We start from the raw sequence: 12,430 nt of genomic DNA on the forward strand, positions 1-12,430 counted from the left end.
TTTTTTTTTTTTTTTTTGCGCAGTCTTCACACAGGAAGCATCTACCAGATATTCCCACCTACCCGCCCCACACCCCTCCTTCACATGCTCCGTGATGAGGAATGTCCTCCCGCTGCGATAGTGGCCACAGTGTGGATCAGGCTCCCGTTTCCTGCCCACCACATGCGCCTGTTCCCTCCAGCACTGATCGCTGATAGAGGCTGCGTGGAGCCTGGGAACTGACCAGAGATGACGGACGTGCGGGGGGCGAGGAACGAGAGGAGGAGGAGGAGGAGGAGGAGAGGGTAAACGCAGCAGAATTTGGCTGTTAAACTTTAATTTCTGCGACCTGTTCAGAGGGACGGCGCTTCTTCTGGGAATAACAAAGTTTCACGTAATCATGCGAATAATAATATATATATTTAAAAGTTGTTCCCCCCAGTTCTAGTGGCCTTTATTTGACAGCAGTCAGACAGGAAAGCGGATTGTGGGTGAGGGCCGGGACTCGAACCTGTGACGGCCGAGTCGAAGACCACAGCCTCTGTATGAGTCGCGCGCTTTCCTCCGGCGCCGTCGCCATGTTTCTCACCTAGAAAGCACATGGTTTTCATTCAGGCTAAGTTTAGAAAGACAGAGCAAGAGTTTAAGTGAAATTGCATCACAAGCCAATTCGACAAACCCGACGCTGCTCAGGCTCTCTTGGTTATACATTTTACACCCGCTCTCACCGTGCTGCTCCCTCTACATTTCTCAAATATCCCCCCTCTGAGCATCGGCCTCCCGAGCAGATTCAGCATCTCGGAAAATAAGCCGCAATGAAGGCGCTTCTTTGAGCGCCCAGGTGTGTGGAGGATCGGATTCCTGCGATTAGATTCATGGCATGGTCCCAGCGAGACCCACGACTCCTCCTCGTCGCTGTGTTTGGAACCCACCACCTCCACCTTTTTGATGTTGAGCCTATTTATCATTGTGGACATATAATTAAAGTTAAAGAAAGCAGAACCTCTCTCAGAGCCAGCTGACGTTCCTCATTTCCCGCCATCTGAATACTCCTCTTCACTCTCCGCTATGATTTGTTGCCTCTTATTTGACCGCAGCTTCCTCCCATCCAGCCATCTACTGACCCGTTTTTTAAAGTCGCAGTACAATTCTTTGAAGTCATGGCAACTGTTATGAAAAGAGTAATAACGACAGAAAAAATGATATTCCGAAAATTTACAACAATTTTTAAACCTTGCTATCTGGATTTAATGTCTAGGAAATTGAAGCATTATTAAACCGTCCCAACATCACATGCTGTGTTAATTATTGTGGAAAACAGACGGAATCTTTTCCCAGTGCCAAATTTGGAAGCAGATTCAACAAACAAGCCATTTGTCCCACACTTTGGAGCAGCTTCGTGTCTCCTCAGAAAAGTGATACTTGTTCAGGTCTGGTACTTCATTTACCAGCTATGAACGTTGAAGAGTTTAATTCGAGTTGAGCTCAGGAGACAGCGTGAGAGAGGAATGCTTGAGTCCCAAACCAGCAAGAGGAGGAGTCCAGTTAGTCAAAGTTGCTTGTATCCATTGGAGAAAAAAAGTGGGTGTGTATTAAAATGCGGGCGCCACGCTAGATTGGGCGCCAAAACAATGGCAGAATAATTATTTCTAGTCGGTATTTTCTGTTTGTGCATTGAAACCCCCCCAGTGGGTGCCTATAATGTGTCTGCATACACCTCAGAAAGTACTTCACTGCGTCCCGCTTGCATCAAAGAGGCCCCAGTTCAGTTCAGTTCTTTGGGAACTTCATAGATAAAGCCGATATGATGATACATGGTAGCGGTCCATATGAGAGCACATCCACATCCGCTGCACATCCTCCCCTCTTGCACAGTGCCATAGGGTTGGGTAAGATCGGCTGCGAAGTCTCTTCCCCTGCAGCAGGGGGCGATATTCTCGTCAGTGGTTCACCTACACCTGGAGCGGACGGCCTCCAGAGCTTTCTGGTGTCTCCGTTTGTTGAACCTTTTGACGTAGTTGCTGCTGCGCAGGAGGCCATCCCCAGGCTTTAGTTTGCCAGCCAGCAGGGTCAGGAGGTCACTGGGAAGGTGGCGCCTCCGGTGGTAGATCTGACCCATTACAATGTATCTGGCCCCTGTGGGACAAAGCAGATGGCAGGTTGAGTTGAGATCTACATCCCATGTTTTCAATGAAGAATGGCCAAGATCTAGTAGAAACACACACCAAAATCCATAATCACAGCAAAAAAAAACAAACAAAAAAAAAACAACTAAACAAAAAAACAATTCTGTGTTCCGCATCGAATACAAATGTGAGACACATTTTTTTCCCGCTCAGCTCAGAAGCAAATTTTTTGAACTCACCAAGCTTGATATCAGGGCAGGGCTTACTGCACTTGAAGGTGTCCAAGACCAGGAGGCGAACCTTGAAGAAGAAGCTGTCTGGGGTCACATAGAGACGACTCATCTTGTAGAAGCCGTCAGCGCTCACCATCAACGTGATCAGTCTGACTCCTTTCTTCAAAACATCGATGTCGTGGACAATCCCATTGACAGCTGTTCAGCAGATGAAAGACGGTTGGTTAGACGATTTGAAAACGGCATTTTGGTGTCCAGGATAGTGTAAGATGCATTGAATCATGATTGGAAAAGGAGTCATACACCAAGAGGAAACCTCACATTTTTAACGTCTGTGAAGCTGGTTAGTTTAGATTACTGTAATGACATGAGTCAAGGCGAAACAAACCAGATCTGGCAAAAGAAAAAAAAATTCTTTGATTTTCAAGTTTTATTTATTTCGATACACTGAATTTAGGATTTAAGTAGTGTTCCTTCTAGAAAATAATCTTTAGTTACCCCTCTTCGTCTTTTCATTTGAAACCACGAAAAGCAGTCTGAAATCCTGTTTTATTTATTAATTGTAAAAAAAAATTAAAAAAAAGAAACTATCCAAAGCAACAAGGCGCTATGTGAAAATGATCTCTGGAATGTCGAGTTTAATTTTACAACTCACACCACAGTAAATCGTTTTAAGAAAAACTGCCTGTCAGAATCAAGTACCATGGTTGACCAACCAAAACTTATCCAAGAGATTGTCTGAGATTCTTCCATGAGGTAAAAAAATAAAATAACAAGAAAAGCACTGCAGGCTGCACTTCCTTTAGTCAGGACCAGAGTTCATAATTCAACAATAAAAGATTCAGATTGAGCAAAAATGGCTTCCATTGAAGAGTTCCAATGTGAAAACCGCTGCTAACAAAAAGTAACCCAAAAGTCTGTCTCACATGCCCCCTCCAAACAAAACAAAACAAAAACACATGTGATTGCTAAGGCATCTGGTGTAAAAGTAACAGCATAATGAAAAAGAACATTATGCCATCATGGAAATGGTAGTGTGCTCCAGGACCTCGATACACTCCAACCCTCTTGGGTTAGCCAGCAGGACGGTAGTCTGCTGTTTAATACCCTACTGCACATCAGCAGGTCCAACTCTCAAGGGCTCAGAAAAACTAAGACTTAGGAGTGGCCCATTCAAAGTGTAGTCTTATATCAGATCGAAATGCTGTGAAACAATCTTAAAGGGGCCCTTTCATGTGTAAATACGACTGAATAAAAACAATTCTGCGAGAAAAGTCGACCCCGTTTCCTGCACATCGGGGTAAGAACCTTGTGACTTGTTCACTCGGAAATGTTTGATTGCTGTTAAGACTTCTGGGGGAAATTACTTTTTCCCATAGAACCAAACAGTTGTTTTTTTTTTTCCGATTACTAAATTAAGCTGTCACTTGAAAAACTCAACTTTGTGTATTTACTCAGGTTATCTTTGATTTTAAAATTGCTTTGATGATCTGAAACAACGAAGCTTGACAAAAACACAAAATCAGAAGAAACGTGTGAGGATGAATACGTCTTTGCACATCTATGTACATGGGTTGAACGTAATTCACGCAAAGCAAACAAACAAAACAAGTGTGGTACAACATTTAAAACTGTTTTAAATTGCTGAGAAACATCAAGGAAATAAAAAAACGCATTCTAAATATGGTTACATTTCTTCTATGTGTCTTTGTAAAACATACCAAACTCGCTGTAGCAGTAATATTCCCTCTCATCCTTCTCCTTCCTGCACTCGCTCATGCAGAAGGCGTCGTGTGTGTAGTCGGACTCTGTGGAGAAGAAAAAGGCAGCTTGAGAGAAAAGTTTGAGAAGAGTCTGTGCTGCTTTCTCAAGATAGCAGGGAAGACTCATGACTGCTGTAACTATTAATGCATATTTACTCACTAACGCAGTGGACTTTTTAAGAGAGGAAGAGTCTTTGACTTTGAACTTCCAACTCTTACTGTGTTTTGTCATTTAAAAATGTTGCCTCTAAAACGTCTCATTTGTCTGTTTTTTTCTTATGTTTATAGCCGGAAACTTCCAATATGTATCGGAATATTCAACCATAAATGCTCTAAGAGTGGAATTGTTTTGATGAAGATATTCCCATGTGGGAGATTTAGTTCAGGGACCCTGTTAGAAGATATGTGGAGCACACACAGGTCAGATTTCCTACCTCGCCTCAGGACGTCAAACTGGTAGAGCAGGCTGGAGGACCCAGCCGCACGCTGGGTGAAAAACACCGGTGGGCGGCTGTTGTTCCAGGCCGCGGAGCTGATTCCAGACTGGTAGAGGCCGGACCTCCCAGGTCGGTTCTCCTCTGGGTCCTGCCGTCGGTTGGGGGAGTCTCTGCGAGGTGAAGACGCTGTCTGATGCGGCTGGATGGGTGTTTGTGTCTGAGCTGGGGTCTTGGGTTTGGGGTTGGGCTGTTCCTCCGGCTCACCCTGCTGAGGAGGGCTGATGTGGGTCTGGGTGTCCTGACTGACTTTCTGTGTTGTGCGATTGGAGCCAGAGCTCGTGGCTCCTGTCAGCTGGGTTTTGGGAAGCAAACCAGCAACTTCCCCCCTGTTTTTCTCACTGTTGTGCTCTGTTAAACGGTCACTCTTGTGCCCCTTTTTGCTCTTGTTGTTGGGGCCGGGGTGACGGAGGACCGGGGCCAGGTTGCTGTGCTTTGGCCACACAGCAGATGGCATTGGGTGGAAGTTTAGCTTGGACTCACTAGACTTGCTGCTTTTCTCCAAGAGCTCATTGATGGGCAGGGTGGGCTCTTTGACCACCAGCCTGGTTTGGTTGCTTGGTGAAGGATCCTGTGGACCCTTGTCTATAAGGGTGTACAGCTCTGGAAAAAAAACAAACAGCACTTCAGCTTCAAAATGACACAATTCAAACTGATACTATGACTGATATCTGGAAAACAGTTTTCCCTTTGCTAAAAGAGTGATCCCACTCATTGTGGGCCTTTGTTTGTCTTGGCCTTGCTTCCTGTTTCCTAAATGTCACAAAAGGTATCCCTCTGGGATTTGTATTAGGAACAACACTTCTTGCAATGTCTAATAATAATGTGTGTCAGAATATTACTGATGCCTTTCTTCATCTATCATTCTATATGTTGATGACACAGTTGTGTGTTGACCTGCAAACAGTGTTGGGCTTGTGTTTGCTCTTCTGCAAGAAGACTTATCATTTGTTTCACCTCAGAATATTAGAACTGAAGAAAAAGCAAATATCCAAAACATCCTGTGACCCTATTGGGTCATCTGTCTGAAGAATGAGACAGGACTTTGGTGGATACCATGGCTGCTTTAGTTAACTTAGCACTACTGACTCATCCGGTTAGCCAATGCTCCCATTTCAATCTACTCTGACGGTTCTGAGTATGACATGGAAGCAGTCTGTTAGTAATGAGTGGACAACACCTGGGAACTGCTAGCTTTCTTTAGTTGCCAACTCCTCCCTGGCAAAAGAAATTACATTGGAGACAATTCTCCTGTACTTCAAAGTTCACTGTGGACATTTTACATGTTGAAGGCAAGGCTAATTTAGAGGCAGAGTCCAAATTGCATGGAGTCAAATATGATGCATTGCATGACAAACCAAGTGGCTTGGAGACATCCCAATGTCATCAACATTGACAGCAGAGGTGGTGTGTGTGTGCCTTAATGGAACTGAGAAATCTCTCACAGTCCATTAGCCTGAGGTTGATAAGCAATGGCCTATGAAACCTAACCACTAGATTCTCGGTGATGGCGTTCCACAATTCAGAAGTGAACTGTGTTTCAACTGTGATGGTATGCCAAAATGTATTGTTCACATACCAATTAAGACAGCTAGTCTGAAGGACGATAGTTGACTCAACAAGCTTCCATATCTAATGCTTGGACTGCAAACTTCAGCTATGGAAGACCTACAGTTATTGTCACTAGAATCAATGTCTGGTTTATGGCCAACCGCTGCAGGGACTTTGCTTCCTGTCATGATATTCTGATGATCACCTGTTGCATAGCAGGCAACTTTCTTTGATAAAGCTAAAGTTTTCTCACCAGTCCCCATGTCATTCAACATCTCTACTCTGCTATCCGAAGAGTACCTTTACATTCCTATCGTCCTCAGTGCACTGGATTTTGATTCTGTGCCAAAATGTGCATCTTGGACGTCTTTGGAATGGCTGACGACACGTATTTGATTGTGGACATGGATCTACAATCAAACAGGCAGGAGAGGTTTTCTGTTGATCGCCTCAATGCGGCATGCCTAGATTTGAACCAGTCAGTTTGTATGGCATTGCTCCCTCATTGACGTAGATACCTTTGTCACATTACACCTACAGAGCCACGTAGCTTCATTGATGGTCCTGAATCAATGTCTGAAGTCTCTCAGGACAACATCCTGCCTAAGTGCCAAACTTAGGCAGTGCACTAGATGTTCGACTAGGGACTAGGGAATTCTGGGGAAATTTCTGTAGGGTCCTCTCAATGTATGGCATAAGTCACTCTTTGGAGTATTTACACTTTGTGTTCCTAAACATATTGAGTCATTATGTGTTTTACAATAGAAAGTTACTGTCTCCACAAGGTAAAAGTTGAAGGAGTTAACTTCAGTTACGAACCGTTAACTTGCTACTGGAGCAAAAGAGATAAGAAGAGCCCAGAATACATCCTTCCACGTCCACTTACAATATTTTATTTAAAATAAACTAAAACTAATTGGAGCCACATATGTGCCTCACACTGACCATGGTGTCATTGTTTAAGTGAATACTGCTAACTTAAAAATTTTTTGACTATTCAAGCTTTTTCTAGATGTTGGGCACTGAGGTTCCTCACAGGATCTCACCCACCGTGATAATGTGTACATGTACATTAGTTTTCCACATGCATGTTGCTGTAACAGTTTATTTAATTTAGAAATCGATACCGGATTTACTATCAGTGGCAGTAAACTTTCTATGCCACTTAAACAGAGCATCCAGAGCTTTCACTCACAGGCTTTTATCATAAAGTATTTAGTGTTCATTTAGTAGAAAAGATATACAGGTCTACTTCGAATAAACAACAACTGAATCAGAAGCAGTGCAGCTTAATTGACCGTGAGGATTTCAAACAAATTTTAAAAGCACTGGAAAAAGCGATTTGTTATTTATTAGCAATGCTATTCATACTATGGTCTGCTTGTTTTATTTTATTTTTTTTTTAATTAGTTGTATGCACTATATTGACTATTGTATCTGTTTTAGCAATATCTCTGGCATCTTAAGGCAGGTTTGATAATGAGACGCCATGTGCCAATAGGATTTACCTGTATAAACGATGGTGAAATAATAGCAATATAACAAAATGTTAACAAAAACCTCATATTTCACAGGATCACCGTTTGTAGTTTTCTTTTTTTTCTTTTTTTTTTTTTACAAACAATTATTAAAATAATAGTTTGAAGTCAGGCTTTTTCTGTATTAAATATCTTATACATAAAAAAATAAACTTACTGATATGGCATACGGTATTTAAATAAACCTTACCCAATTACAGACACAAATAATGCCATGCAGTGACTAGTATTGGTTATAACTAAAGCTATAAAATGGACACCACGAGTCAGTAGAAAACAAACAAAACAAAAAAACATAAATCAGCTCACCTTTGACAACTTGTTCCTCTGTGTCATAAAGAGGAAACGCCAGAAACAAAAGAACCAGAGTAATCCCTGTCATCTTGGATGGGTCAGTTTTGGACTCACTGCACTGTTTGTTCTCAAGTTGGGATTCCTGGGATTTTTATAGGAGCGCTCAGGGAGCGGATGGGATGAGGTAAAAAGGGAGGGTGTGGGCTGACCCAAAACAGGGACACAAACACTTTCACACGACACTCCCACCATTTGTGCATAATTTAAAATACACCAACAGAGCCCACTGTGTGAAAGAACTATGCACACAAATATTTTATTAAAAATAAGCTTTCTTTGTTATCTGGTGTCAGATTAAATACTCCATACTTGGCTTCTTAATTTTTATATACATAAAACTTTTAACCTTTACATTCATTAGGAGACTCTTTAGCATACAATTCACAATTTAACGCGCTTGAAGATGATTATTTAAAAAAGATGAGTATTCACTGCCCTCTAGTGTTGAAGAAAAGAATATCAGCAATTTGTAATTTGGATAGTTATTACAGTTTTCTAATACTAAATGGAATAATGAAAATATAATAAAATGTTCTGGTTCTGTCAATTCTTTGCTCTAAGGACATATATGTTTATATTCATTAAGTAAATAGCTAAAATGAAAATAAATGTTGGGTTACTTCTTATAAATTATAGGCAATTTTGTTTCTAAAAAATATTGGTATTCAGTGAGTTTCAATAAAAAAAACATCTTTGGTCCAATACACGCAATTCTGTGATTCATTAATATGTTTTTGTATTTTTAAGAAAAAAAAAGTATTTGTATTAGAATACTTTGTATGATGAAATAAAAATAATTTAGCCTGTTAGAACCTACTGCTTGTTCCCCACACACTGTCTTTGTTGTTAATAACAGGGTTGATTTTTCGGTCTACTAAAAAACGTTTAGAAAGAAAAGAAAGTAAGAAAAATGTGAAGCAAAGGTTTGACAATTACAGATTTATCGAAGTTTAACATGTTTTCAGTAAAATAATTTCAAAATTTAAGGCAAATTCACAGTTTTTACCTCTTTATCTCTTGAAATACTAAATGTAAGTTGAATTATAGAATCACCCATATGTAATAAAATGTTACGAATTACATTTTGGCTATCTTTCTTTCATTTCAAAAACTAAAAAAAAAAATTCAGCAATAAAATTCTGACATGAACAAATGCTACGGTTAGTATTTCTTACATTGTCATTAAAATGTAGTTTCGAAATGATGCTGATCCGTATGGTGCAGCAACAGGACAAATGCGTTACAGAAATCATCGTTGGTTTATCTCTTTATAAGCATGGCATTTCATACTGTAACAACTAAAAGGTAACTAAATGCGACCCAGATGGGACTCGAACCCACAATCCCCAGCTCCGGAGGCTGATGCCTTATCCATTAGGCCACTGGGTCATTACGTGGAAAGTTTTGGAAACATCATTTTGTATCTTTGCCATGTCAGTTTCATGGCGTGTTTTATGTCTTTTTTTTGTTTGTACGTTTTGCCCGGTGGCGGTCACCTCCGATAATAAGAGGCATTGTCCTCAAAATGTTACTACGCAGCAAACTATTTCATTTATAAACGCCTGTTAATGCACCACACCGCTGAAGTTAGCATCTGGAACGAAGCTTCTGATTTGGGTCTTGTCTAAAGGGCTATTCACTCCACTAGATTAACTTCTAATCATATTCTATAAAGTGTAGTTTATAGATAATGAAATCTTTGTGCAGTAAGACAAAATCTGTCAATGTTTGACGTTTCTATACTGTAATTTTTATTTTACATGGATCTCTTTAATAAACCTTAATTTTTAGAGTTTTTACAAATTGCATAAAGATTTGACAAATCACAAACTGTATTTTATAGAGTTTAACATCAGTATAAAATATTTCTGTTCGAGCCTGACCATTGTCAAACGTTGCAGTGTAAAGCCAAACAACTCTTCCTTATTTGAAATTGTCTCAAATTAAATAAGGGTCATGTTGAATTAGAAACTGCTTTATATATGAGATGCGTTTAGTAAAACATCTAAAGTAAAGCAAATCTATTAAATAAGGTGAAATATTTCTTTAAACGTCATAGCTAAAAAAAACAACAACAAACTATGAATCGGATACTAACTTCGTTCTCCCTGAAACCCCGGGTAACAGGGCGGAGCGTTTTGCAAATCTGACCAATCATATTTTAGAACACCAGGGGGGTATATATTGACGTCATTTCAGAAGTGTTTGCCCCCCCCCCCCTTCAAGGTAAGCACTTTGCACATGTCGAGTTACTAAGCGAATTTCCAGAATTTTATCTGTTTTCTGTTACTTTGCTTAGTATTTGAGTTTACATTTTTTCTTCAAGTCGTTTCTGTGTACAGTGGGAACACATGGAGTCAAATACGTTTACTTGACTTAAAGAGACACGCACCGTTAACTAGCTTACCGTCTGCTAGCGAGCTAACCTGAAATAATCGGTTGACGGGTTGATTAAAAAAAAAAAAAAAACGGTTAACACGACCGTTTCAGTTAGTCGTTAGTTTTGCGTAACATTAGCAGAGTCGGCTTGTGTTGCTCAACGGCCAGCAGGAATGTCAGCTGACACGGACAACGGGGCTCGGCTCTTCCAGTTCAAAAACAAAGGGAAAGACGTGAACGTAAGTTCTGCCTATAACAGCATTATTACAAAGTTAACAGCTAAAGTTTTTGCTGTCATGTTGGCTATGAACTTTTTTTCTCTCTCTCTAATTTTTCAGGAATTGAGGCGCAGGAGGTCAGAATTCAACGTTGAGCTCCGGAAAGCGAAGAGAGACGTTCAAATATTGAAGAGGAGAAATGCGCAAAGCTCCGCGGAGGATCCGATCTCCCCGCTGCACCTGAAAGCCCTCAACGTCCAGGTGAGTCACCGTCTGGTTCACCGGCCTCCCGCGCTTTGTGGCGATACTTACCTTTACGCAAAAACTTGCACTAAAGTGAACTCTAGTTAAAAAAAAAATAATTTAATTTAAAATGTATTTAAATTTTTCTTGTATTACTGATATACCAACAAAAATGACCGTATACCTAGTATTTTTTTTTTTGCTTGCTTTTTCTTGAATGCAGAATACTATTTAGTATGTAGGGAGGTAACTAAGTATATTGTCTTTTGCCTTTTTAAGACAGGCAAACTAATTTGTCAAACTAAGATGAAGACATTGGTTTGTTTTAATCATTTCTGATGTCTTTAAAAAGCTGTGAGCGAAAGTCTTTAAAGTTATGTTCATGTTTCAGCTCCCCAGTAAGGTGTACAGAAAGATTTAAAAAAAAACATAAATTTATTGCTTAGTTGATTTAAATTCACACAAATTGGCAATCTCCTTCAATATCTAGCAAGTGAAGACCAAGAAATATCTTTTTTTTTAAAAATTGGTTGAGACGTCTTAAAAAAGACACAAAAAAATCTTCTGAAAAGTACATCCATGTAGATTGTTCTTCCACTAAATATTCTGGTCCTAACATGAAGTAAATGGGGTACCTGAGGTGATGTTTGCACCTTTCATACCTTTCAGAAAGCAAAGTCAGATGTGACAGAATGCATTCTGACGCAGCTGGATTCCTCTGAATAGAATGACGTTTGTTCACGTAAAGTTCAAAGTTGTCCAAAAAGTTATGCCCATGCTCATTTGGTTGTTGTTGTTTTTTTCTTCTTCTTTTTATGCACAACACAGCCAATTGAAACAAAAACATTTGGTACTGCTTTCACTGTTCTGTAACAATGTACATGCCAGCATCTCTGAACTCAGAGAGACTAGCAAATCCAAACAAGGATGTGACTTTTCTGCACAACTTGATGGAAGTTCATTTTTAATCTCGGTGCAAACTTTAGTATCAACATGCAAATGACAGCTGTTTGATTGTTGTTGTTCATATCGCAGCTCAGCTTCCAAAGCTGTTTTTAAGAGAAGTCCAGTGCAGTTCCTCTCAAATCTGGCTACCAGTAGAATGTTATTTTTAACTTCTCTCCCGTGGACGCTAATCCCTTTTGGTTTCTGTTTCCAAAGCCGACTCAGGATTGGTCTTTGGAGGACATAGTCGGAGGAGTAAGCAGTGTGAATACAGAGCATCAACTTCTGGCTACACAGGCTGTCAGGTAAAATCATTTTTTCATGTTTTTCTTTTTTTTTTTTTGTGCAAATACTAAAAACGCTTTCTAAAATAATAATTTTTTTGTGTAAATATAGCATAGGGATTTCTATATTTGTAAACCAATCTAATACTTAATTTTTTTTTACATGTATTTGAGAAAGAAAAAAACATTTTCATTTTATTTTCACACTTATTTAAAATTTTTAGTTTTTCTTCCCATTGTTATTTGTAGGCCCGTCACGATAACAAATTTTGCTGAGCGATTAATTGTCTAAAAAAATTATTGCGATAAACGATAATATTGTT

The 12,430-nt window shown here is 39.8% G+C and overlaps 2 protein-coding genes and 1 non-coding gene across 3 annotated transcripts in view; 1 reads left to right on the forward strand and 2 right to left on the reverse strand.

Annotated features, from left to right (window-relative positions):
- LOC106935956 (uncharacterized) lies at window positions 1–8,517 on the reverse strand. Its single transcript, XM_015016703.1, has 5 exons — window positions 7,994–8,517; window positions 4,536–5,198; window positions 4,060–4,146; window positions 2,345–2,536; window positions 1–2,115 (listed from the first exon to the last, which is right to left on the reverse strand). Exons 1-5 carry the CDS (start codon window positions 8,064–8,066, stop codon window positions 1,928–1,930), a joined length of 1,203 nt encoding a protein of 400 aa, XP_014872189.1. The 5' UTR covers window positions 8,067–8,517; the 3' UTR covers window positions 1–1,927.
- An 837-nt stretch (window positions 8,518–9,354) lies between these two features.
- Window positions 9,355–9,427, reverse strand: trnar-ccg (transfer RNA arginine (anticodon CCG)). The gene has a single exon. It is a non-coding gene; the product is annotated as a tRNA-Arg (tRNA).
- An 810-nt stretch (window positions 9,428–10,237) lies between these two features.
- The window catches only part of LOC106935958 (importin subunit alpha-1), a 12,466-nt gene continuing 10,273 nt past the window's right edge, over window positions 10,238–12,430 (forward strand). Inside the window, exons 1-3 of the mRNA XM_015016705.1 lie at window positions 10,238–10,656; window positions 10,756–10,896; window positions 12,040–12,128. Of these exons, the coding sequence (XP_014872191.1) occupies window positions 10,591–10,656; window positions 10,756–10,896; window positions 12,040–12,128 (296 nt within the window). The 5' untranslated portion in view covers window positions 10,238–10,590. The remainder of the gene's footprint in view (window positions 10,657–10,755; window positions 10,897–12,039; window positions 12,129–12,430) is intronic.

The sequence above is a fragment of the Poecilia latipinna genome, unplaced genomic scaffold, assembly GCF_001443285.1.
Source record: "Poecilia latipinna isolate Pla-1442-1.1 unplaced genomic scaffold, P_latipinna-1.0 Scaffold2049, whole genome shotgun sequence".
In the NCBI taxonomy this organism is placed as follows: domain Eukaryota; kingdom Metazoa; phylum Chordata; class Actinopteri; order Cyprinodontiformes; family Poeciliidae; genus Poecilia; species Poecilia latipinna.

Bases quoted from the DNA above. Each gene is read 5' to 3' on its own strand.
- LOC106935956 (XM_015016703.1), bottom strand. From the start codon at position 8,066: ATGACAGGGATTACTCTGGTTCTTTTGTTTCTGGCGTTTCCTCTTTAT. The intron at 4,147-4,535 runs GTAGGAAATCTG...TCTTCTCCACAG, and splicing joins GTTTGACGTCCTGAGGCGAG to AGTCCGACTACACACACGAC. The intron at 2,537-4,059 runs GTATGTTTTACA...TCTGCTGAACAG, and splicing joins TTACTGCTACAGCGAGTTTG to CTGTCAATGGGATTGTCCAC.